The sequence below is a fragment of the Sinohyriopsis cumingii genome, chromosome 1 (genome assembly GCF_028554795.1).
Source record: "Sinohyriopsis cumingii isolate HCF-2022 chromosome 1, ASM2855479v2, whole genome shotgun sequence".
NCBI lineage: Eukaryota > Metazoa > Mollusca > Bivalvia > Unionida > Unionidae > Sinohyriopsis > Sinohyriopsis cumingii.
Window position 1 is genome coordinate 188,233,742 of NC_142961.1, and position 24,963 is coordinate 188,258,704.

Sequence of the window (24,963 nt, forward strand, 5' to 3'; positions counted from 1 at the left end):
TCCAGTGCTAGGCATCACTATAACTGCCAAACTGCAGACATCATAGTGATATGACTGAAAAGTTGTTAAAGCAACATTAAAAATCCAAATCATACACACATACACACATTTTTCTATGAAATGCTCATAGGACTACATTATTGTTTGTTGCTGAGGATTTGTGAAAGACAACAAAAAGTTAATTTTAATGTCACTCATGTTTTGAGACATATAATTTTTCTAAAAGTAGTATAAAAATAATTTACTGTTGTATGATCAGATTCCTAACTTCTCTTAATTAGAATTCTAATTTTGTTTTTAAATGTCAAAGTTGGTGGAGCAATTTACCCCTATTTCCCTTATCCCAGGTAAGATTAATTTACTGGCATTTTCATAAAGTACTGCTTTTCATGCAGCCTAACCAGATTAGGTTTTGTCTATAATCTGAACCAGTTCAGAAAACTTGGCAAAATAATTTTTTAAATTAAAACCATTTAAACGACTTTATGGTGACTATCATGAGTAGGTAGTGTGATAGGAGACATTTGGTATCGTTTTATTTTGCCATCATTTGTATATTTATTTTTCCGTGGGATGTACACTAATATTTAAACACAAAGAATGAAGATAAATTGGGTTGAGGGTTCCATTCATCAAAAACAAAGACAGAACTACCTTAAAGTATGGCGATTTACAATGACACATGATCAAATATTTGTATAAAAGATTTAGAACCATTTCCTAATGCTGTATACTTTTGTTTCAGAAAATGAACACCTTTTGACTTTTTTCTCGATAACCTAGCCCTTGACAATTAAGTGAGATAATTATTACAGAGCTATTTAATATTTAGTATTTAAAAGAAAATAATGTATCTATAAAGTGTCCTTCATGGAGTAAAGATACAAGAAGGGTAAGTAGAAGGATAAAGAATAAAAATGCCAAAGAAAGAAAGTAAGTTTGACAATGGAGTGGAGAAAAAAATTGGTGGAGTGAAAGAAAACATTCCATCTAGAAGAGTCAATACTGTATAGGAGAAAATGAATTCATGATCATTATATAAGACTAACTAGGTACATATAAAAGCTTATATTATCATATTAATAGTATTTTATGGGTTATAAACTAGATTAACTAAGTAAAAGGTATATGTTGCTAGTATAGCACGTAATCACATTACTTTACAATAGTTGCTATATGAATAGGAATCACTTTTTTCAGTATTAATGAACAAAAGACCAAGGGAGATAATTCAAGTATTATCAGTATCCTGTATAGATTGCACAGTCTTGAACTACTTGCATGAAACTAAGGTTTTACATTAAAAAGGTGCACTGTGTATTGTTCAGATATTAGCAAAATAAATATAAACAAGTCATCTTGAGGACCGTCATATTATTCAAAGACTAATAATTATATTTTGAATATATGAAGAAAACTATTATTTAGATTTTGCATCTTCAATCCTTGCTAGTTTGTCATCAAAGATCTCAAATTTATTGAGTTTACTGTGTTTCTAGACCTTTCCATAATCTTTCTATTGATGTACCATACTAATTCAATACCCTGATGCTGTCTTTATTTAACAGTCCAAAATACATATCTGTTATGTCATTAGTTACTGATATTTCATGTCCATAATTAAAGGTAGAATATTTCTTAACCATCTTTTTCTTTGTGACGTGTCATCTTAAGACTCTTTCTATATGAATTTAATGATCACTGATAGTGGTCCAACCCTTGTTGAGGTAATCATTTAGCATGGACTCTAAAACAATAATGTATATTTTTGTCAGTGAGGGTCTCAAGTATATTCTTTAATCCATTAAATTTCAGACTATTTTTCCTAATGTACCAGGTATTGACGACACTGATGTCAACATGTGCATTTTGAGCCATAGACTGCTCCTTAATAGTTCAGTCTTGAGAACTTCTGTTCTCTTTTATCTTTTTGTTGACCACTTTCTTCATTTCCTCATTTGCCATATGTGTTTTCTAGAGATTATTAAAACTGTCAATTTTTTTTCTAGCAAGAGCTTTTCAACATTATACTTCTCTTTTCCTGTAGTTGTTGTTTTCTCAACTGTGTTGACTCTTTAACCCCTGGCACCTCATTTACGCATCATGAGGTAGTAGCCTACTTCCATGCTCTGTAGCATCAAGGTCATGTAAAGTGGGTGGTATTTTAGAAAGGTAGACAGATGTAGCTCTACAATAATACCAAACAATCTGGACATTTAACTTGCATTACAAATTACAGAGGGAAAAACTTAATTTTTTGGACCCAATTTGTTTCCACCAAAAATTTGCCTGTGGTTGGAATCCTGATTTTAGACATTTTGGCCTCAGATCTAAGGCAGACTGGTCTGAACTTCACAAAGACAGGCGAACCTTTGCAAAAAGTAGGATAGGATGGGCATTTGGAATAAAGAATGGTCTCAATACGAAAACAATACTTTTACCCTTCTGCTCATGCGTGAGCAAAATAGCCAATGAAAAACTATGTTTCTAACATAGCTAAACATTAGGTTAACCAGAAATCTCTTGGAAGTTGATGTATTAGGATGTATTCAGAAAATAGCCCCCAAAATGTGTTTCCTACTTGCACTTCAGGCAAAAATGGCAAAAACCTCCAGGGGTTAATGAGTTAAGCACAGCATATTTTAAATCAATTCTTCCTTACCATATTTGCTTTTGTTTTGTTCATTTCTTCAGCTAGTGAAGAATTTCAGATTCAACTCAATTTGGTATCATCCAACTGACATTTTTGGGGTTAAAGCATAGAACTCACTGTGTCTCATGCTGTAAGTCTTTTCAGGTCCAGAAACAGTCTAGTACATATAGGTTTTCCACAAAGGGCACATACATATCTTGTGCATTCATTTAAAATATTTTTGCACACATAAAGTTTAAAAAATATACAGACATGATTCATTGTGAAAATTATAAAAAGAATGTGTTCACACACCTGTGTTTTCAAAGTCAGAAAACAAAAGGAACATGTTATATAAGTGATATTTTACTTCATGCAAGTATAACACGGCTCCAAATTGGAAATCTAAACTGGAAAATCTTACTGAAAATGTACAATGCTGCCTTTTGATTTGACAATGTTTGGGGCAAAATTTCAAGTTGAGTAATGCTTTATAATGGATGGGTCTGGCACACAGTTTGTTCATGTGATTTAGCTGGACCTAAAAAAAAATGAAGCTCTTAAAACATCAAGTATACTCATAGTAGCGGTTGTCATGACAATTTTAGTATTGCTGCTTTGTCTTACCAACATTATGTTTTTACTCAAAGATTTTATATGATATTTAGATGTTCCTAAATGAAAATGGTGATGATCCAGCATGGAACATGGTCAGCATGGTGGCCATATTGACAATGTTGTCACCACTCCTCTTGAACAGTAATTCATATTGACATGGGTATTTCTCTTAAAGACATCTCAAGACTAGTTGATTGTCCTAAATACAAATTTTGGCATTTTAAAAATATTCTTATCTGAAATGAAAATGGTTCTGATCTGATGTCCAATATGACCACGATCTTGGTCATCTTGAAAATCTTTTATGTGTACTTCTTCTGTACAGATGACATTGAATTTCATGAAAGGACTTTCTATGACAGATGACATTGAATTTCACTAAAGGACTTTCTATGACAGATGACATTGAATTTCACTAAAGGACTTTCTATGGTACCATTATTATTTGGTTCTGAATAAGATCAAACCAGAATTTTAGAATTTTACTATGACTTTTTAATCTAATTGACTTGGAGTTGGCACTAAAACACTTCTTACAAAATGTAGCAGAGTCCCTGTTAAGACTAGGGGAGAGACCTTTGCACTCATCTGCAACAAGACTAAACAACAAGATCCACTTTTATGTTGCCCAAGTGCAAGATTGGATGGTCTAGCTTGTTGACACTTTTATCCTGCGGAGGGATCATCTATTTGCTTGTGCCTTCCCACCATTCAGGAGAATTCCACAAAGTCATGATCCACTGTTCAGCTCATTTTGTTATCCCCAACCATTGTGGTTCAGTGATCCTTGTAATCTGCTGGTAGACCAGCACAAAACATTGCCTCAGATGAGGGACCTCCTGTCTTCTGCACAAAAGCCCACAGATTCTCCACCTTTACCCTTGGTTCATCTCAGGCAATCTATCTGCCAGGACAAGTTTTTGAGCAAAGGTGCCAAGTACATCATTAAATCAAGGAGATGTTCCATGTCCAGTATCTAGAAAGGCAAGTGGAGGATCCTTTATGGTTGGTGGAATAGGAAATGGGTTAATCCTGTCTGTTCTTGTATGAGTGCAGAGGTTGATTTTTTTCAATTCCTATTCAATGAGAGAGAATGTTTAGTTTCTACTTTTCATTTGATCAGATCTTTCAATCAGGCCCCCACCATTGGTTCAGATCCACATATTTCCATCTTTATCATGTATTTTGGGCAGCAGAGACTGGTGTCTTGCACACTAATGCCCAGATGGAACCTCTCATTTGTCTTGTGGTCTTTACCTAAACCCACATGTGAACTTTGTGGACAAAGCTTCTTTTGAGAACCTTATGCATAAGACAATTTCCCTGCTGTCCTTAGCCTCTGTGATATGAAGGAGTATCATGCACTTTTAATAGAAGAAGGTTATTGTTCAGTAGCAATTATGAATCAGTTTCTCTTCTTTGCCAACCACATTTTTAGCCCAATTTCTGTCTTTTTTCTTTTGTGCGCCAGAGCAAAGGCATACTTTCTTTAGAGACAACAGTTGAGGCATAAAATGTGGCCCAAGCAGATACCAACTTATAGTAATGGATATTCCTAACCTAAGAGTTAATTTATCCTCCTTTATACCAATTTTAATGCCATTGCACTGGCAAATCCAATAGCAATAGGTGATGTATTATGGATATTAGAATGTAGTTTGAGGGTGATGGTGGTAATGGCATAATGCTTATCTGTCACTGTTACCAGATTCATCCTCCAAGCCAGCCCTGATGTCCCACAAATAGTCTCTCTATGTAAAAGTGGGACAGTTACTGTTCTTGTGTCTGTGGTGTGGGGAACAGACTGTGTCTGCATTCTTATCTGTCACTGTTACCAGATTCGTCCTCCAAGCCAACTCTGATGTACCACAAATAGTCTCTCTTTGTAAAAGTGGAACAGTTATTCTTGTGTCTCTGGTGTGGGGAACAGACTGGGTCTGCATTCTTATCTGTCACTGTTACCAGATTCATCCTCCAAGCCAGCTCTGATGTACCACAAATAGTCTCTCTATGTGAAAGTGGAACAGTTATTGTTCTTGTGTCTGTGGTGTGGGGAACAGACTGGGTCTGCATTCTTATCTGTCACTGTTACCAGATTCATCCTCCAAGCCAGCTCTGATGTCCCACAAATAGTCTCTCTTTGTAAAAGTGGAACAGTTATTGTTCTTGTGTCTGTGGTGTGGGGAACAGACTGGGTCTGCATTCTTATCTGTTACTGTTACCAGATTCATCCTCCAAGCCAGCTCTGATGTACCACAAATAGTCTCTCTATGTGAAAGTGGGACAGTTACTGTTCTTGTGTCTGTGGTGTGGGGAACAGACTGGGTCTGCATTCTTATCTGTCACTGTTACCAGATTCATCCTCCAAGCCAGCTCTGATGTCCCACAAATAGTCTCTCTTTGTAAAAGTGGAACAGTTATTGTTCTTGTGTCTCTGGTGTGGGGAACAGACTGGGTCTGCATTCTTATATGTCACTGTTACCAGATTCATCCTCCAAGCCAGCTCTGATGTACCACAAATAGTCTCTCTATGTGAAAGTGGGACAGTTATTGTTCTTGTGTCTGTGGTGTGGGGAACAGACTGTGTCTGCATTCTTATCTGTCACTGTTACCAGATTCATCCTCCAAGCCAACTCTGATGTCCCACAAATAGTCACTCTATGTAAAAGTGGGACAGTTACTGTTCATGTTTCTGTGATGTGGGGAACAGACTGGGTTTGCATTTCTAGTTCTGGTAATTCTTGAACTTTCTACATAAGGGAGATTGGAATTTTTATTATTTAGAGAAGTGTAAATTCCATCATTTAAAGGTAAGCAACACAAGGACAAGAGGTAGGTATTAAATAATTACATTTAAAGGTAAGCAACACAAGGACAAGAGGTAGGTATTAAATAATTACATTTAAAGGTAAGCAACACAAGGACAAGAGGTAGGTATTAAATAATTACATTTAAAGGTAAGCAACACAAGGACAAGAGGTAGGTATTAAATAATTACATTTAAAGGTAAGCAACACAAGGACAAGAGGTAGGTGTTAAATAATTACATTTAAAGGTAAGCAACACAAGGACAAGAGGTAGGTGTTAAATAATTACATTTAAAGGTAAGCAACACAAGGACAAGAGGTAGGTATTAAATAATTACATTTAAAGGTAAGCAACACAAGGACAAGAGGTAGGTATTAAATAATTACATTTAAAGGTAAGCAACACAAGGACAAGAGGTAGGTATTAAATAATTACATTTAAAGGTAAGCAACACAAGGACAAGAGGTAGGTGTTAAATAATTACATTTAAAGGTAAGCAACACAAGGACAAGAGGTAGGTGTTAAATAATTACATTTAAAGGTAAGCAACACAAGGACAAGAGGTAGGTGTTAAATAATTACATTTAAAGGTAAGCAACACAAGGACAAGAGGTAGGTATTAAATAATTACATTTAAAGGTAAGCAACACAAGGACAAGAGGTAGGTGTTAAATAATTACATTTAGTTTACCTCACCACCACCACTACCAATACCAAAAGTACATTTTTCAGTAAAATATAATAATGGATTTGACCAAACATTTGGTTATCTCTTGATGGTATTGAAGATTAGTTCACTGATGATCTATCCATGATACCAGGTATAAGTGGAAGGCCATGATAGATTTTTGAACTGCAGCTCTCTGGTGAACATGTTAATTCAAACATTAGAATATCTGGTATGTTGGAATTATTCATGAATATCTGAAGTGCCTTCAATACATGGGATTTGAAAATTATAAAAGTAGGAAAGAAATTGACTTCTTGAATTTATACACAACTGTTTGAGCCAGTTGAGTGTCAATCCCATCATGAGACTCTTGTTGTGGTTTTGCAATTACTGACATTTTCTGGATCAGAGACAAGGTTCTGTTATTTCCACAGAAGGGGTTCTGTTTTTTCCACAAAAGATGATGTATTGTTTCCTCAAAATATGATTGTTCATTGCATCTTTAAATTTGTGGTCTGTAAGAGGCATGAAATCCATGCAGATTGATATACCATTAAAAACAGTGTATAAACAGTATTATGTGTATTGGATATTATAAAATGAATTGTTGGTTGCTTACAGCCCAGACCACTGTTGATATCTTAATATCAGATGCGTCAGATACTCAAAATGAGTTGCCCCACCACACTTGTGGGTTTATCATTTTTCCCATGTTCATCCTTCCATCTAAAAGGTAAGTTTTGCATATTGCACAACTTTCATGTACACTATCACATTTATGTTCCGTTAACACATTTCTAGCTCTTAAAATATGTGCTTTTTCATATCCAGCCGTAAAAATTATTTTTGGATTTTATCTCTACATACACCCCCGCAGCAAATTGTTTTATTATCCACATTTTGCAGGATGTTTTAAAAATCTTTTGCAGCTGTAACAGCTATGAAAACAGAAATTGGAAAAATCTCAAGGACAATACTGATTTTGATTCTGGACCTTACTTCAAGCTTTTGACAATTGCCCAGGTAATCCTTAATTAAGATGGTTTATCTTTAATTATGATGAGTGATCCTTAATTAAGATGAGTGATCCTTAATTATGATGAGTGATCTTTAATTATTAGTGATATTTAACAGTGATGAGTGACCCTTAAGATGAGTTGTCCTTAATTATGATAAGTGATCCTTAATTATGATGAGTGATCCTTAATTGTGATGAGTGATATGATGAGTGATCCTTAATTATGATGAATTATCCTTAATTATGATGAGTTATCCTTAATTATGATGATATGCATATTATAATACTTTGTTTCTAATTGTCTCGTGGAAGTTGAGTCATTTGTTTTTACTTATTGGAAATAGTTGTTGGCAGTACAGTACTCCCTCATTTTACAGCTGTCCATGTCAGCCATTCAGAGTATATCACCCTATAGTGAGACTCTTTTAATGAAATACAGTAATCTCTTATTATAATTTTGTACTTTGGAGCCATAGAAAGACTGTATTGTGATGAAGTACAGTGTGCCTTTATAATATCTTCCATGGGAGTCATAGAGTATACCACCTTATGGTGAGGCTGTCTTATAATGAATTACAATACTCTCTTATTATAATGCTGTCTTTGGGAAATAGAGATAGAACTTAATGTAATAAAGTACAGTATACCCTCAAAATGCCTTCTATTGGAGCCATAGATTATACCACCTTCTAGTGATGATGTCTTATAATGTAGTACAGTACTCATTATTATGTGGTCCATGTGAGCCATACAGTATTCCACCATATAGTGAGACTGCCTTATAATGAAGTATGATACTCCCTCCTTATTATGTGAGCCATGGAGTGTTCCACCTTGTGGTGAGACTGCATTATACAGAAGAGAATATATATATATATATATATATATATATATATATATATATATATATATATATATATATATATATACACTCTTGTGCTTGTTTAATGGGATCCATCACTATATATACCATTTTAGCAGTAATGGTGTTAAAAATCCAACCCAATACGAGACCATACTAAGAGTTAGTTAGACACAGATTTCCCACTGCCCTGAAAAACCATTAAGAACTAGTTAAGAATCTTTAGCTTTTGGTGGCATATAAAACATGGACAATTTTATAAAATCTTGGGTCATATATTTATTTTTAAAATGTAATGATTATAGAAAATATAAGTCCTCTACCCTAGACCCCTGACATGCATATCCAAGAATAGCTTGTACATAGCATTTGAGGAAGTGAAATGCATATTTGCATACAAATTACAGCCTGGATTTTCTGTGTTTTTATAACTGGGAGAAAGAAAACAGGAAGCTTACTTTGTCCAGGAAATGAATATGGAACTGTTTTATAAATCTGTAATTCTTTTTGGAAATAACTGATTGATTACTTAGCTAATTATATGAAGATACAAAGGCCTAAGAACTGGATGTCTAAAGACCAGTCCAAATGTATGTAAAATAATGATATCAGGACTACCTCCTGTGGACAAAATGGTAACACTGAATAGTAATCTAATATTTAACTTGTGTAAACACTTCCACCTTCAGTACATTTCACAATACACATCTTTCTTTCTTGAGGATCAAGACCTTTTCACCCTGAGACTGTACCAAAGAGACAAATTCATGTTAGTAGAGAAGGAATCTCTGCAGAATAATAACATATATGGCTCCTTTTCAGGCACTATAATGAAGAATATTGTCACTACTCTTTGGAGACCTCTCATGTATACAGTCATTGAGTGCTACAGTTACCATCAATTAGGACACAATCAGAACCTGTGTGTCAGTGTGTTATAGGGAGCTGGCCAATGATTAACAAGAACTCTAAATCTGGAACGTCTAATTAAAAAATAGACTCTAAATTCAAATGATATTCAGGTTCTGTATGTGACTCTGCAGGCTGTAATATATACACAGACATTTCAATATGGAAACTGTTTCTGCAGATTGTAATATATGACATTTCAATATGGAAACTGTGACTGTAGATTGTAATATATATGGACATTTCGATATGGAAACTGTGACTGCAGATTGTAATATATATCGACATTTCAGTATGGAAACTGTGACTCTGCAGACTGTAATATATACATGGACATCTCAGTATGGAAGCTGAAAGTAATTATGATAAATGTAATATGGAAATCTTGAGTGACCCATTGCATGAAGATATTTAGTTAATATGAAATAAAAATCTAAAAAATGTTTTAACTTAGGTGTCTTAAGTGTCCAAGGTTCAATAAACCGTTATGCTAGGAGAGGGATACAGCAGGGGAGGTCTTGCTGCACACATAAAAGAAGATGTAAATTAACGAAGGTCAACTGACCTGTAGTCAAAAGAAATTGAGAGTATTTGGGTGGAAATTTGTCAAAATAATGGAGAATCATTTGTATTCATTTACACACCACCTTTGGAATGATAATTTTGAGAAACAAATATAAATTGTTCTTGCACAGAAGGCAACATACACTAGGTGATATACGTAAAGAATTATTCTCACTACTTAGATAAAGAACAGTTGGGTGGAATTTTTTGAATCATTAGGCTTTGTCCAGCTGGTAAATGAATCCACAAGAGTTATAGAAACATCAGGCACTTTAACTGACCACATTTGTGCCAATGTACAAGACAAATGTGGCTGATGTTAAAGTATCAAATATTGGTCTTAGTGACCACTACCCTACAAGAAAGGTAAAATGCAAAACAAACAGGAACAATACACACAAAGCTGTTGGTTATAAATGAGTCAAGAGCTTAATGAAGACAAAGTTTCTGATGACCTAAATAATGTTCCATGGAATGTAAAGTACAGATTTGGATGACCTCAATAGTGTTCCATGGAATATAAGTACAGATTTGGATGACCTCAATAATGTTCCATGGAATATAAGTACAGATTTTGATGATGTAGATGAAGTGTTGGGGATGGTTGTAGTCTTGATACATGCACCTCTGAAAATTCATTGGGTAAGGTATAAATACAACCTAATTAGCTTACAACTGAAATCTTAGATGCCATGAAAATATAGACATATTCAAGGCAGTGGGAAACCATGCATAACATACAGTATGGAGAAATAAAATATCAGCTGTGATTAAAGAAGCTCAAAAATAACTTAGTAACTATCAATGATTGAAATAAGAAATTAACATGTTCTGCAGCAGCATAATCCCTGTAAGGAAAACTGCATAATTAATGCCTATTTACAAATGTCTTCCTAAGGAAAACTGCATAATTAATGCCTATTTACAAATGTCTTCCTAAGGAAAACTGCATAATTAATGCCTATTTACAAATGTCTTCCTAAGGAAAACTGCATAATTAATGCCTATTTACAAATGTCTTCCTAAGGAAAACTGCATAATTAATGCCTATTTACAAATGTCTTCCTAAGGAAAACTGCATAATTAATGCCTATTTACAGATGTCTTCCTAAGGAAAACTGCATAATTAATGCCTATTTACAAATGTCTTCCTAAGGAAGACTGCATAATTAATGCCTATTTACAAATGTCTTCCTAAGGAAGACTGCATAATTAATGCCTATTTACAAATGTCCTCCTAAGGAAAACTGCATAATTAATGCCTATTTACAGATGTCTTCCTAAGGAAAACTGCATAATTAATGCCTTTTTACAAATGTCTTCCTAAGGAAAACTGCATAATTAATGCCTATTTACAAATGTCTTCCTAAGGAAAACTGCATAATTAATGCCTATTTACAAATGTCTTCCTAAGGAAAACTGCATAATTAATGCCTATTTACAAATGTCTTCCTAAGGAAAACTGCATAATTAATGCTTATTTAGAAATGTCTTCCTAAGGAAGATGCCAGTAACTCCTAACCAATTTTGATACTTCCAAACTTGTCAAAATTGATTGAAAAACATGTGTACTACTTGTTCTTGTCATATTTAACCAAACACTCCTGGTTATACCTTGACAAATCAGGTTATTAGATAGAATGAGTGATGTGAGACTGCTTTGATTTTCCTAAATGGCTTCAAACACAAGGTACAATAATAGAATCTGTACTTACAGATTTCAGGAAAACCTTTGACATGGTGGATTATGAAATCCTTTTGAGCAAACTGAAAATTTATCAATGCATCGACCGCACCTTTAAATGGGTTATTTCAGACTTACTTGCATAAATAAATTATCTTCTATCAGAACCACAACAGTAAGACCTGGAGTTCCTCAAGACTCAAATTCTATATTCATTATTATTTTTATCAAACCTCACCTTCAATAACTCATGCACATTGGGATCCAGAAATGCAGACCATAGTATAAGCAAGTGTGTAAGATTTTGCAGAACCTCTGAAATATTAAAGAGGATGCCATCCTATGTGAATCTGCAAGAATAATGTCACTTATGATGTCATTGCTTTTCAAATGTGAATGTGGATGTATCTGAGTATTGTTGTTGATTCACAACAATACAGAATTTCCTGTTTTTAAAAAACTAATGACACAGCCATCAACATTACAAGATAGAACTAAAACATGATTTTCACTTGACAAAACCTTATCTGTGTATTTATTTCTTAAATTAGTGTTATCAGTAAGTATTACTGACATTTTCATGGATCAGAAATGTCATCAAATTATGTTTCTAATAGTGTATGATGAATTTTTGCCATTTTCATTGATAAAGCAAGCAATATACAAAATGTTTCATTTACCTGTTTTTTATTATGGTTTTCTTCAAATTCAACAAATTGAGGCAAATTCTTTGGTATTTTCTAGGGAAAAAATAGGATTCAAACTTGACCCCACTTTATAAGTGGGTTCACAAGTTATCAAAGGAGATGTGCTTTTATTCATGACTGACATTTTTCATAATGGGACATGATTTCAGATTGAGACCTCAGTGTGAATGACACAGAATTATCAGACAATTTGTTAATGGTCACTCATGATAGAGTCCTTGGTTCTTTTTTAGATAATAATCTAGTAAGGACTGAACATATAAAATATATCAGTAAGAAAAATTAATGTAGGTTTGAGACTTCTTAATAGGATAAGACATTTTCTCCGGAAAGGCACAGAATACTATTTCATAAAAGTTTCATACAATACTGTATGGGATATTTCAACTGATAAAACATAGCAAAACTAGCACATCTTCAAAAACAGAGCATTCAGACTAATACCAGAACAATTAAAACAGGGAAAACTTACTAAGTTAAAAATGTAACCTATTAAAGACTGAATCCATCTGAGAAAAGTGAAGTTCAATTTACATCATAGCCAGTAACTGTGCTCTTGTCTGTTAACAGCAAAGGCAATCTGGTATCACTCTCCACCTAAGATCCATGCCTTCTAAACAGTATAAAATTCCCAAAACAAATAAAGAATTATTGGAAAGAAGTTTCCATTACTTCTCTACAGTACTCTAGAACTTTCCTTTGGAACATTATTCCATTAAAGATTGCAAATGTCCACTCGATTTCTTTCCTCCAAAATCAATATAACCAGTGACCTGAGGGATTTTGTTGAAACCTTTTCACAAAACAAAGTGTGTATGCGTGAGTATTTATGTATTTGTATGTGTGTATATATATATATATATATATATATATATATATATATATATATATATATATATATATATATATATATATATATATACAGATATAGATATGGGGTGCATACATACATATGAAACTAAAAATTAGGATTTTCTTTCCATAACCAACAGGATCAACAAAATACAATTTTTTTAATCCTGCCTAAATTTGTTTGATCCAGCAAAAATCAGACAGAAACTAGTTTATTTATTCTTGTTCAGCCTTTGTTATTCATTAACATCAACAGAAAATAATAACATCTGTATGTTTCAGGCTGTAGAGTCATAATAGATGACATCCCTATTGCACATTGAGAAAAATCTGGGGTGGGTGTAAAAGTGCAGTTTAATGTCCAAATACTTGTTTTATAATCATGTTTTGGAATAATTATCAGAAAAGAACTATTTCTGATGAAGTTGCTTGCTTTTTTTGTATAAATTACCTTTTTTTTCTTCAAGATACATTTCAAAGATCATTAGTAATATTTTCCAAGTGGTTTCAACAAACATCACTTGTAAGCAAAACATTGTGTATTATGTCACCGCTTTTTGTTGTTGTTGATTCACAGGATTTCTTTTTTTGCAGGCAAGGTGTATTTGTCTCATCAACATTGAAAACAACATTTTTTGTGCATTACTTTGTAGGAGGCCACTCTAACTACATAGGCCACTGGAGTTGTCAGTTATTGAGCGAGTGGTCTCTGTGTGTGTGTGTGTGTGTGTGTACAAGAAACATACATAAATAGGGGTGTCAAAATGTGTAATGTACTTGATTGTGTATATGAGAATGGACATATATGTAGTAAACAATTCATACTGGCATGATTACTGTTAGAATTTGTATGTAGTGGTAAGAAATTTTTCAAACAACATGCATTTATATAAATACACTTTATGATGACAAAATGATGAACCAGTAATGATGAACAATTCAATGAAAGTGTCAGCATGTATCTAAATGTACCAGCCAGTGTCAACATGCATGTAAATGTACCAGCCAGTGTCAACATGCATGGAAATGTACCAGCCAGTGTCAACATGCATGTAAATGTACCAGCCAGTGTCAGCATGTATCTAAATGTACCAGCCAGTGTCAACATGTATCTAAATGTACCAGCCAGTGAACAGTAACAACCATTTGTATGTGATAATATCTTTGTTCAGTAACTGAATGACTAGTTAATGTCTTCATCATTTCTAATAACAGCCAGTACTGAATGTTTGTTTTCTTCATCATTTCTAATAACAGCCAGTACTGAATGTTTGTCTTCATCATTTCTAATAACAGCCAGTACTGAATGTTTGTTTTCTTCATCATTTCTAATAACAGCCAGTACTGAATGTTTGTCTTCATTTCTAATAACAGCCAGTACTGAATGTTTGTCTTCATCATTTCTATTAACAGCCAGTACTGAATGTTTGTCTTCTTCATCATTTCTAATAACAGCCAGTACTGAATGTTTGTCTTCATTTCTAATAACAGCCAGTACTGAATGTTTGTCTTCATCATTTCTAATAACAGCCAGTACTGAATGTTTGTCTTCATCATTTCTAATAACAGCCAGTACTGAATGTTTGTCTTCATCATTTCTGATAACAGCCAGTACTGAATGTTTGTCTTCTTCATCATTTCTGTTAACAGCCAGTACTGAATGTTTGTTTTCTTCATCATTTCTAATAACAGCCAGTACTGAATGTTTGTCTTCTTCATCATTTCTAATAACAGCCAGTACTGAATGTTTGTCTTCATCATTTCTATTAACAGCCAGTACTGAATGTTTGTTTTCATCATTTCTAATAACAGCCAGTACTGAATGTTTGTCTTCATCATTTCTAATAACAGCCAGTACTGAATGTTTGTCTTCATCATTTCTAATAACAGCCAGTACTGAATGTTTGTCTTCATCATTTCTGTTAACAGCCAGTACTGAATGTTTGTCTTCTTCATCATTTCTGTTAACAGCCAGTACTGAATGTTTGTTTTCTTCATCATTTCTAATAACAGCCAGTACTGAATGTTTGTCTTCTTCATCATTTCTAATAACAGCCAGTACTGAATGTTTGTCTTCATCATTTCTATTAACAGCCAGTACTGAATGTTTGTTTTCATCATTTCTAATAACAGCCAGTACTGAATGTTTGTCTTCATCATTTCTAATAACAGCCAGTACTGAATGTTTGTCTTCATCATTTCTAATAACAGCCAGTACTGAATGTTTGTCTTCATTTCTAATAACAGCCAGTACTGAATGTTTGTCTTCATCATTTCTAATAACAGCCAGTACTGAATGTTTGTCTTCATCATTTCTAATAACAGCCAGTACTGAATGTTTGTCTTCATCATTTCTAATAACAGCCAGTACTGAATGTTTGTCTTCTTCATTTCTAATAACAGCCAGTACTGAATGTTTGTTTTCTTCATCATTTCTAATAACAGCCAGTACTGAATGTTTGCCTTCATCATTTCTAATAACAGCCAGTACTGAATGTTTGTCTTCATCATTTCTATTAACAGCCAGTACTGAATGTTTGTCTTCTTCATCATTTCTATTAACAGCCAGTACTGAATGTTTGTCTTCATTATTTCTAATAACAGAAACATTGGTTGCTTCCTGGCAGTCACTGATTTCACCAACAATGTCCTTAATTTTTGATATCACAGATGTTAGTGTAACTATCAAAATTAACATAATCCAAGAAATCAACGTTCTTGGTTACCAGACCCGAGTAGGCATATCACACCATGCACCATAGCCTGTGGAACATAGCAGCATGACTGTTACTGGTAATGACTTCTATTTGCTCTACCTCAACAAAACAGTTTGTAACACAATCTGTGGAAACATCACTTCATATTGGAAAGATCATTTTGATTGCAGCCAATACATTTAGTTTACACTCAATTTTTATGAATGCCCCGCTTCTACTCTTCATAATTATCTGTAGTTTTATGTCTAAATAGAAATGTTTTCATTTTCAGCCTGGCAAATTTTCAGCCACTTTCACAACAGTCTGAAACCAAACTAAACTCTAGAGATTTGCTTCAGCTTTACTGCAAAATTAAATGATAGCTCAAGTATATTTCTAATGATTAGTCACAAGATTACAAAACATAAACATTTGACTTTCTGCTTTAATTGCATTGAATCAGCAACATGTGATCCTAAAGTACTAAATATGAATCAGGCGTAGTTATGCTTTCGATACATGGTGCCTCTGTTTTGCCTTTATTATTTACTAATTATTAATGATGAGTGATTGCCACAATTTGTTACTCAGTGGATTAGTTATGTCGTTCTTATCTAAACAACTGCCATTGTTTATCTGGCTTTGGCACATCAGGTGATAAATACATTATTTTTTAGCTCCTTTTCTAATGTGGACCACACAAATCAAACACTGTAAACTATTAAACATGGTAATTGAGGAACATTACAACAAACTTTGGAATACATAGTAATAATATATTTGGCAGGGGAAATAAATCTCAAATGCTTTAACTGAGAAAACAAGAACATAATAAACAATCTTTCCTGCATGTATATATTGATATAGGTGTACATAACTTAAGTGTCAGTGAATATACTACGGATCTTTTTGGTGCTAATTGCTTATGGCTGGTATATTTGACTATAATTTAATATATATGAGTGTCTACATGAAAGAGAAAGTAATTGAATATATGGTTGTATATGCATGCTGATACATATATATGTTTGTGTATGTGTGTTTGTTTATATGAGTGCTTCAGTTTAGATCATTAGTTCAAATAATAAATGTTTCTTTATTATTAAGAAAATCTACTTTCCAGGTTGCATCCTGGACCAGTTTCCTGATCTGGCTGTGTCAGGTGGCACTGGGAATCGTGAGGTTAGTTCGCAATCGACGACTGAGATCACAGAACATGAACTTCCCTGATAAGGATACCAAACCCATTGCTACAGTGGAACCAACAGAATAATCAGTCATCGGACTAATCATTCATCATGACATTATTGGTTACCTAAACTAAACATGTTATCTAATTAATGTCAGATAATTGGAATCTGGTATTCGACCAGTGTCTCTTATGTTGAATATTCTCATGTGTAAGGATTATTTTATATTGCATGTATTTTAAAATTTGGATATGGACCTATCATCACAGAATATGGTACTTATGTTTATGAAAGTAAAAAGAATATAATAGTCCCTATGGGATAAAGGAGTTGAAAATTTGGTAATAGTTAAAAATGGTCAAAATTCCTGGCCTTGGGATGTAATTTTTGGCAACACAGCCAGTTCTTCGGGTAACATTTCTTGCAATTTTACTCTCTATTAAAAAGAATTTCTGTCGTAAGAAAGGCTACATTTAGTTATATAAATATAAAAATGAAATAGAATGGATTATGATTAAGGTCACATACTTTTTAATGAATTGATGATATATACATACAAGTTGCTTCAAGTGGCATTTATTGACCAGATTCATCAAAGAAGAAAAACAATGCATTCTCTTACTTCATCTAAACATTCTATGCATAATTTGTAGAAATGCCTCTCAAAATGTTTTTATTTTTTATTTTTTTTATATCCCAGCCCTATTCTATTAGACCAGGGGAGGATGGCATGTTGTCCAGTGTCCAGTGTACATCATACTTCTTTTGCCTAGCAGTTAGTCCTAAATGAATATGGTGCCACTCAGATATCCAGTATGGCTATCCTGAAGAAACACTTCTTGTCATGTTTCCTCCTGAATAAATGGTCATTGTGGCATAGGGTTTTTACCAAAAGTTGTCTAGATGGTCCTAAGTGAAAATTGTGCCAATCTGACACCCAATACAGCCACAGTGTTAGCCATCTTGAAAATCTTGTTATAGCTACTCCTAAGAAGTTGCATTAATATGGGGTTTTCACCAGTAGACTTAAGATTTGTTTATTGGTCATAAATGAACATGGAGCTATTCAAACAGTCAATATTGTTATGATATGTAGTTGGTCCCAATCTTACATCCATTATTGCCATGGTGGCCATCTTGAAATTCTTCTTAACACTACTTTTCCTGAATAGTTATTGACATGGTGTTTTCACCAAAAGACTTCTTATGATATGTAGTTGGTCCTAAAATGAAAATGGTGCCAATCTTACATCCATTAATGCCATGGTGGCCATTGTTGTTGATATTACTCCTCTGGAATGGCTGGTCATTTTGACATGAAACTAAAAGACGGCTAATGATGACTAGTTAACGATGACTGCTAATGATGACTAGTTAATGATGACTGTTAATGAATACTAGTTAATGATGACTAGTTAATCCTAAATAAAAATGGTGCAAATCCTACTCTCATTATGGCTAATTTCAAAATCTTATTGCTCAACAATATCCAAGATGGTGCCTAACTCGAAAGTTAAAAAGAAGAAATTGTATATTCTTGGATTCCAGAAGGTTCTTTAGATCTATTATTGTGTCAATTCCCTCATGGGACTCATGTTATTTTTGGTAAGTAACTTTTGAAGACTTTAAGGGGCAAATTTGTTTTCTGCTCTATAGTTTCCGCCAGCAATGATTTTACTGTATTAACCAGCGAACAAACAAATTTGATGATATTTTGGTTTTTATTACACGTTGTTGTAAAAGTGCAAAAGAAGAATGCAAGTAAAATTTAATGAGAAATTTATGATCATCTTTAAAGTATTTCCCAGATTTAGCGACCTTAATTAAATAGATGAAAATTATTCTGCATATACAGATTTATGGCTGGGCAATTAATAGTATAGTTATGGCAAAGAAATACTGGAGGACATATTACCTGCCAGGCAAGAAAATTCCCTGCAGGGCAAGATTTGTAGACTTCATGTATTCCCTGTATATTTGATATAGGATTGCCTAGCACTCTGATGTACATCTTAAGTCATTTCTTCACTGAACTAATTTTTAAAATGTTTTATAAATTTATTTACTCTTCCATGTGGACAATGAAGGCTTCATGTGCAAAAAGTCAGAGAAGTTGTAAAATTAAGTCCATTTCTCTCATCCATGCACATGACAAAGGAGTGATTATGGTAAATATTTCAGAATAACATTTGTATATACTTTACTAGGTTAACTGATCCAAAGTTGTAAACATTTTTATTTCTGTTGACCATTATTAACTACTAGCTTAAATTCACCAATTATTTTAGCATCTCTACAACGTATTCTGTCATTACCACTTTGGTGGCCTGGTGGTTATAGCATCTGCCTTGAATGTGAGAGGTCGCGGGTTTAAACCCTGCTGAGTCATACCAAAGACTTGTAAAAATGGTACTAACAGCTGCCTCGCAAGGCGCTCAGCATTAAGAGGTTAGTGTTAGGACTGGTTGGCCTGGTTTCAGGATAATGTGACTGGATGGGACATCATGCTACATGTCTGCAGCATGATGCCCCAGTTCTAGACATCACTATAAACTGCCACACTGCAGACATCGTAGCGATATGACTGAAAAAGCTATGTTAAAAATCCAAATTACACATGTTCACACACAAAATCCTGTCATTAAGAACACTTAATAGACTTGATTTTTCCATCAGGACATTTGCTTAGAGGTGAAATATTCCAGACATAAAGACTTGTCCTTTATGTATCATTTCTATTGATGAATCAACTGTTTTAGGTTGCACAAACTTTTTTTCCACTGTACCTTTAAGAAAAACAATAGAATAATCCAGCCATTCCCTGTACCTTTAAGAAAAACAATAGAATAATCCTGCCATTCCCAGTACCTTTAAGAAAAACAATAGAATAATCCAGCCATTCCCTGTACCTTTAAGAAAAATAATAGAATAATCCAGCCATTCCCAGTACCTTTAAGAAAAACAATAGAATAATCCAGCCATTCCCTGTACCTTTAAGAAAAACAATAGAATAATCCAGCCATTCCCAGTACCTTTAAGAAAAATAATAGAATAATCCAGCCATTCCCTGTACCTTTAAGAAAAACAATAGAATAATCTAGCCATTCCCTGAAGAGTCATAAGAGCTTTATCCAGTTGCAGTAAGTTGTCACAGGTTGCCATGGGAAAATTATCAACATCTAGAGGTGGCTTTAGTGAATGCATCTACAAATAAACAGATTTTTTAAATATATTTTGCAGAGTATCAATGTACTCAAGAATGTTGCCGAACTTTTGTATGTTTTGTGTATTTCTAATTTTTCTGATGCATTTAAATCAACACCCCTCTGAGAGTAATGCATTGTCTTCCCCAGGGACCTCTACCTATTACAAAGGGGTGTAATTCTTAAATCACCTCAGAGATTAGGGTGTCATTGTTTCCGTTTTGGGATTCACCCTTCAGAGGTAGTAATTATTTTTGGTAATGTTTATTAGAGATTTTCTTTTAAACTTACACTATTTAATACTTTTTATTGGCTAATTCATGTGTCACTTTTATAATAAACCTGTAAGGGTTGCATTTTTTGCACATACATGTATTGAGCTTTTAAGTAATATTTGTTTTTAAAGTGGATACATAATAATGTACATTATATTGCACTATGTTATAAATATGTTTATGTTGACAATTTTTACCTCTGTATGACTTGTTTTTCAGTTTAATACTATCTTCTCATTTTCTTCATGCACTCATTACAGGAATTTAAACCATGAATTAGAAGTCAGCCAACTAAAACCATTGCAAAATCTTTAATGTTGTACATTGTTCTTTCATAGTACATTTTTGAAAACAGTTCATCCAAACATTGTTTCTTCTTGTCAGGATAAATCTAGACTGAACTGCAGTCATGATTGATGTAATGATTGATTCGATATTTTGAAACTGTATTGCTAGCTAATTGTTGTTGCTATTAAAAATGTTTTGTCATCAGCATCTTTGAATCTCATTTGTCCAAAATAAATGATTATTGGGTACCAGCAGTTTTTTATTATTTTAGGAATCGTTTCTTTGTAGTTCAGATGTGTTGCAGGACAAAAATAGATTATATCCAAGAATAATTGTAATGATTATATATAGTGATTTTCAAAATCCACATCATGATGGTTACTATTTTCATCCAGATCATAATGGTCAGTATTGTCATCCACATAATGATGGGCAGTATTGTCATCCACATAATGATGGGCAGTATTGTCATCCACATAATGATGGGCAGTATTGTCATCCACATAATGATGGGCAGTATTGTCATCCACATAATGATGGGCAGTATTGTCATCCACATAATGATGGGCAGTATTGTCATCTACATAATGATGGGCAGTATTGTCATCCGCATAATGATGGGCAGTATTGTCATCCACATAATGATGGGCAGTATTGTCATCCACATAATGATGGGCAGTATTGTCATCCACATAATGATGGGCAGTATTGTCATCCACATAATGATGGGCAGTATTGTCATCTACATAATGATGGGCAGTATTGTCATCCACATAATGATGGGCAGTATTGTCATCCACAGTATTGTCATCCACATAATGATGGGCAGTATTGTCATCCACATAATGATGGGCAGTATTGTCATCCACATAATGATGGGCAGTATTGTCATCTACATAATGATGGGCAGTATTGTCATCCACATAATGATGGGCAGTATTGTCATCCAGATCATAATGGTCAGTATTGTCATCCACATAATGATGAGCAGTATTGTCATCCACATAATGATGGGCAGTATTGTCGTCTACATAATGATGGGCAGTATTGTCATCCACATAATGATGGGCAGTATTGTCATCCACATAATGATGGGCAGTATTGTCATCCACATAATGATGGGCGGTATTGTCGTCCACATAATGATGGGCAGTATTGTCATCCACATAATGATGGGCAGTATTGTCATCCACATAATGATGGGCAGTATTGTCATCCACATAATGATGGGCAGTATTGTCATCAGCATTTGAGGATAAGTTATGGGTTTCTTTAAACATCCTTCTTTTCAAAGAGTCATTAATATAAAACAAATGCTTTGTTTCTTATTTTATTATTTGCAGAAAATGGAATTGTTTTCTTTTGTAATAAGCAAGAGTGAATGACGGTACTTCTTAAGGTGATATTTTATTTTAAGAAGTAAAAAAAATTACACACCTTTAATGTGAATCAGTATTTAGAAAGATATACTAGATATTTATATTCCTTATAACTCGGAAACTGGGTATTATCACTGAAAACATTGAGTCCCTCTTCTAAATTATGTTAATTTTATTGTCACTAAAAACTCTAGCATCTTTAGCAATTTTAATATCATTGCAAAACAATACATCAATTTATATTGACAAATCAGGTGAACCATTTCAGATATCTTACTATGTAAAAGATACAACATTGTTGACACAACTTTTGCCTTGTACAAAGGTTTAACTTACACCATTGTTGTTGCACTAATTTATTATGTTTGATATAGGTCTTTACATACATTATACTCAGCAATATTTTTGAAGACAAATCCAGCATTTTTTTAATCTGTAAGTTCTTTGAATAGTGATATTTGGATTGATATCTTTTTGAAGTTTTTGATGTTTACTCTTCAGTTCTGATGTACAAAAGAGATGCATTATTACTGCAGGACAAAATAGGGTACTAAGTTAAAACTTTGAAGAAATCATAAGGTTATAATAATAGGAATATAAAGTTAAGATAAAGTTACTGATAATATCGATAGATTTTAGTTTTTGCCAAGATGATAAATATATCGCACCTATTGGTTGTCTGAATTTACCACACTAACATTTTGATATCCCTACTGAGGAGGGTGTTTATAGGAATCCATTTGTTATCTGTCATTCTGTCTGGAACCCCGACTCATTAACATCAGCTAGTCCCACCAGGTTGTGATGGATTACCATAAGTATTCACAAAACTTGGCACATAATATGGTCATCACCTGAAGATGTGAATAGTCTAATTACTTTCTTACATATTTTTAAAAGAGTTATTGCTCATTATTGAAAGAGTTATTGCTCATTATTGAAAGAGTTATTGCTCATTCATTGGTTCACAGTAGATTTGGGATATGTTTTGATCATCATCATCGAATCACTGTACTCTTGCATTTCTATATTTTTTATTTTGTACAGTTATTGATTTTTTTTTAAAAAAAACCTGGAGCTTGATGTAACATATGACAGAATCTTGTGAACATAACTAGCCTCACCGTTATCACTGGATCACCTTGAATGAACATAACTAGCCTCACCGTTATCACTGGATCACCTTGAATGAACATAACTAGTCTTACCATTATCACTGGATCACCTTGAATGAACATAACTAGCCACACCATTATCACCAGATCACCTTGAATGAACATAACTAGTCTTACCGTTATCACCGGATCACCTTGAATGAACATAACTAGTCTTACCGTTATCACTGGATCACCTTGAATGAACATAACTAGCCTCACCGTTATCACTGGATCACCTTGAAACTTTGCACATGTTATGGTCATCATCCAAATATACAAATAACAAAGTACTGTCCTTCTACAATTTGTTTCAGAGTTCTTGCCCATTTTATCTTACAGATGAATGAAGTTTATAACAGAATCATGTGGACACAACTTATCATGCAGATTTGTATGCATTACTTTGAACTTTGGAACATATTTTGGTCATCATCTGCAGGTGCACATGTTGACAAATCATTGCTTCTATGATGTTTGTTTGGGTTATTGCTGATTTTGATTCAGGGCTAGATACAATAATCTGTGAATGCCATTTGTCTCAGGACTTTCCATGGATCAGCAGGAAACTTTGTATTTATTATTGCCATCATCAGAACATACGCATTTCATCAGATCTCTCTTCTGTTGCAATTTTGCTAGGGTTATTACCCAATTATCCATGAACTGAATGCACTATAAATTTGATTCTTCTAAACAACTTGCTTTTTTCTTCCAGGATTAGAGTGTAACTTAGTATATATTATGGCCACCACCTAAAGATGCACTTATTTACAAATATTGGTGCTCCCTTGATTTTGTAAGAGTATTGTCCTCATTTGACTCAGAACTTCAGAATTTTGTGAACGCAACAACTCTTGCAATTTTTATGTTACCACATTTTGGTGAAGCAAATTATTCTATGACCCTGTCTTTATGACTTAATGTTACTGTCACTGCACAGTAACTTCTGTTCTGTTGCACATATATTCACCAAATATTGTTGATAGCTTGCACTTGGCATAAGGATGGAGTGTGTCGATTTCAGGTCAAAGTTCAAGAGTGCTTTGCAAAATATCATTAGTTCTACCAAACTTTTGTTAATAATTTGGGGAAGGAAGAAGTCTGTCTAGTTTTGGTTTAAATTTGAAATGTCGTAATGGCAGAAAGAAATTTGAAGATTTGACATTATTTGATGACAGTTTTACATGTGAATAATGTGAATTCTGAAGACCTGTTGTTTGATGACATTTAATTTAGTTGCTAAGTAGGCAAGGTTTTACTCTTCACAAATTTGATGATTATCACGTTTTGGTGGGTACAGTGTAAAACTTTTGACTTGTCTATTTAAGTTCTATTTATCATGTATCAGTACCTTAACTACTGTAATTATTGTTCATAGTATATATTGCACATGTTATTTGTAATGTTACATTGTTTAATGAATGCATTAAGTATTCCAGTTACAATTAGCA

At 33.6% G+C, this 24,963-nt stretch overlaps 1 protein-coding gene across 4 annotated transcripts in view; it reads left to right on the top strand.

Annotated features, from left to right (window-relative positions):
• Nucleotides 1–21,224, top strand: part of LOC149808550 (transmembrane protein 179-like) — a 35,454-nt gene extending 14,230 nt beyond the window's left edge. For all 4 annotated transcript variants that reach the window (XM_089978915.1, XM_089978895.1, XM_089978926.1 and 1 more), the window contains exons 4-5: nt 7,658–7,751; nt 17,144–21,224. In XM_089978915.1, the coding sequence (XP_089835041.1) occupies nt 7,658–7,751; nt 17,144–17,293 (244 nt within the window). In that variant the 3' untranslated portion in view covers nt 17,294–21,224. The remainder of the gene's footprint in view (nt 1–7,657; nt 7,752–17,143) is intronic.
• Nucleotides 21,225–24,963: the final 3,739 nt, after the last annotated feature.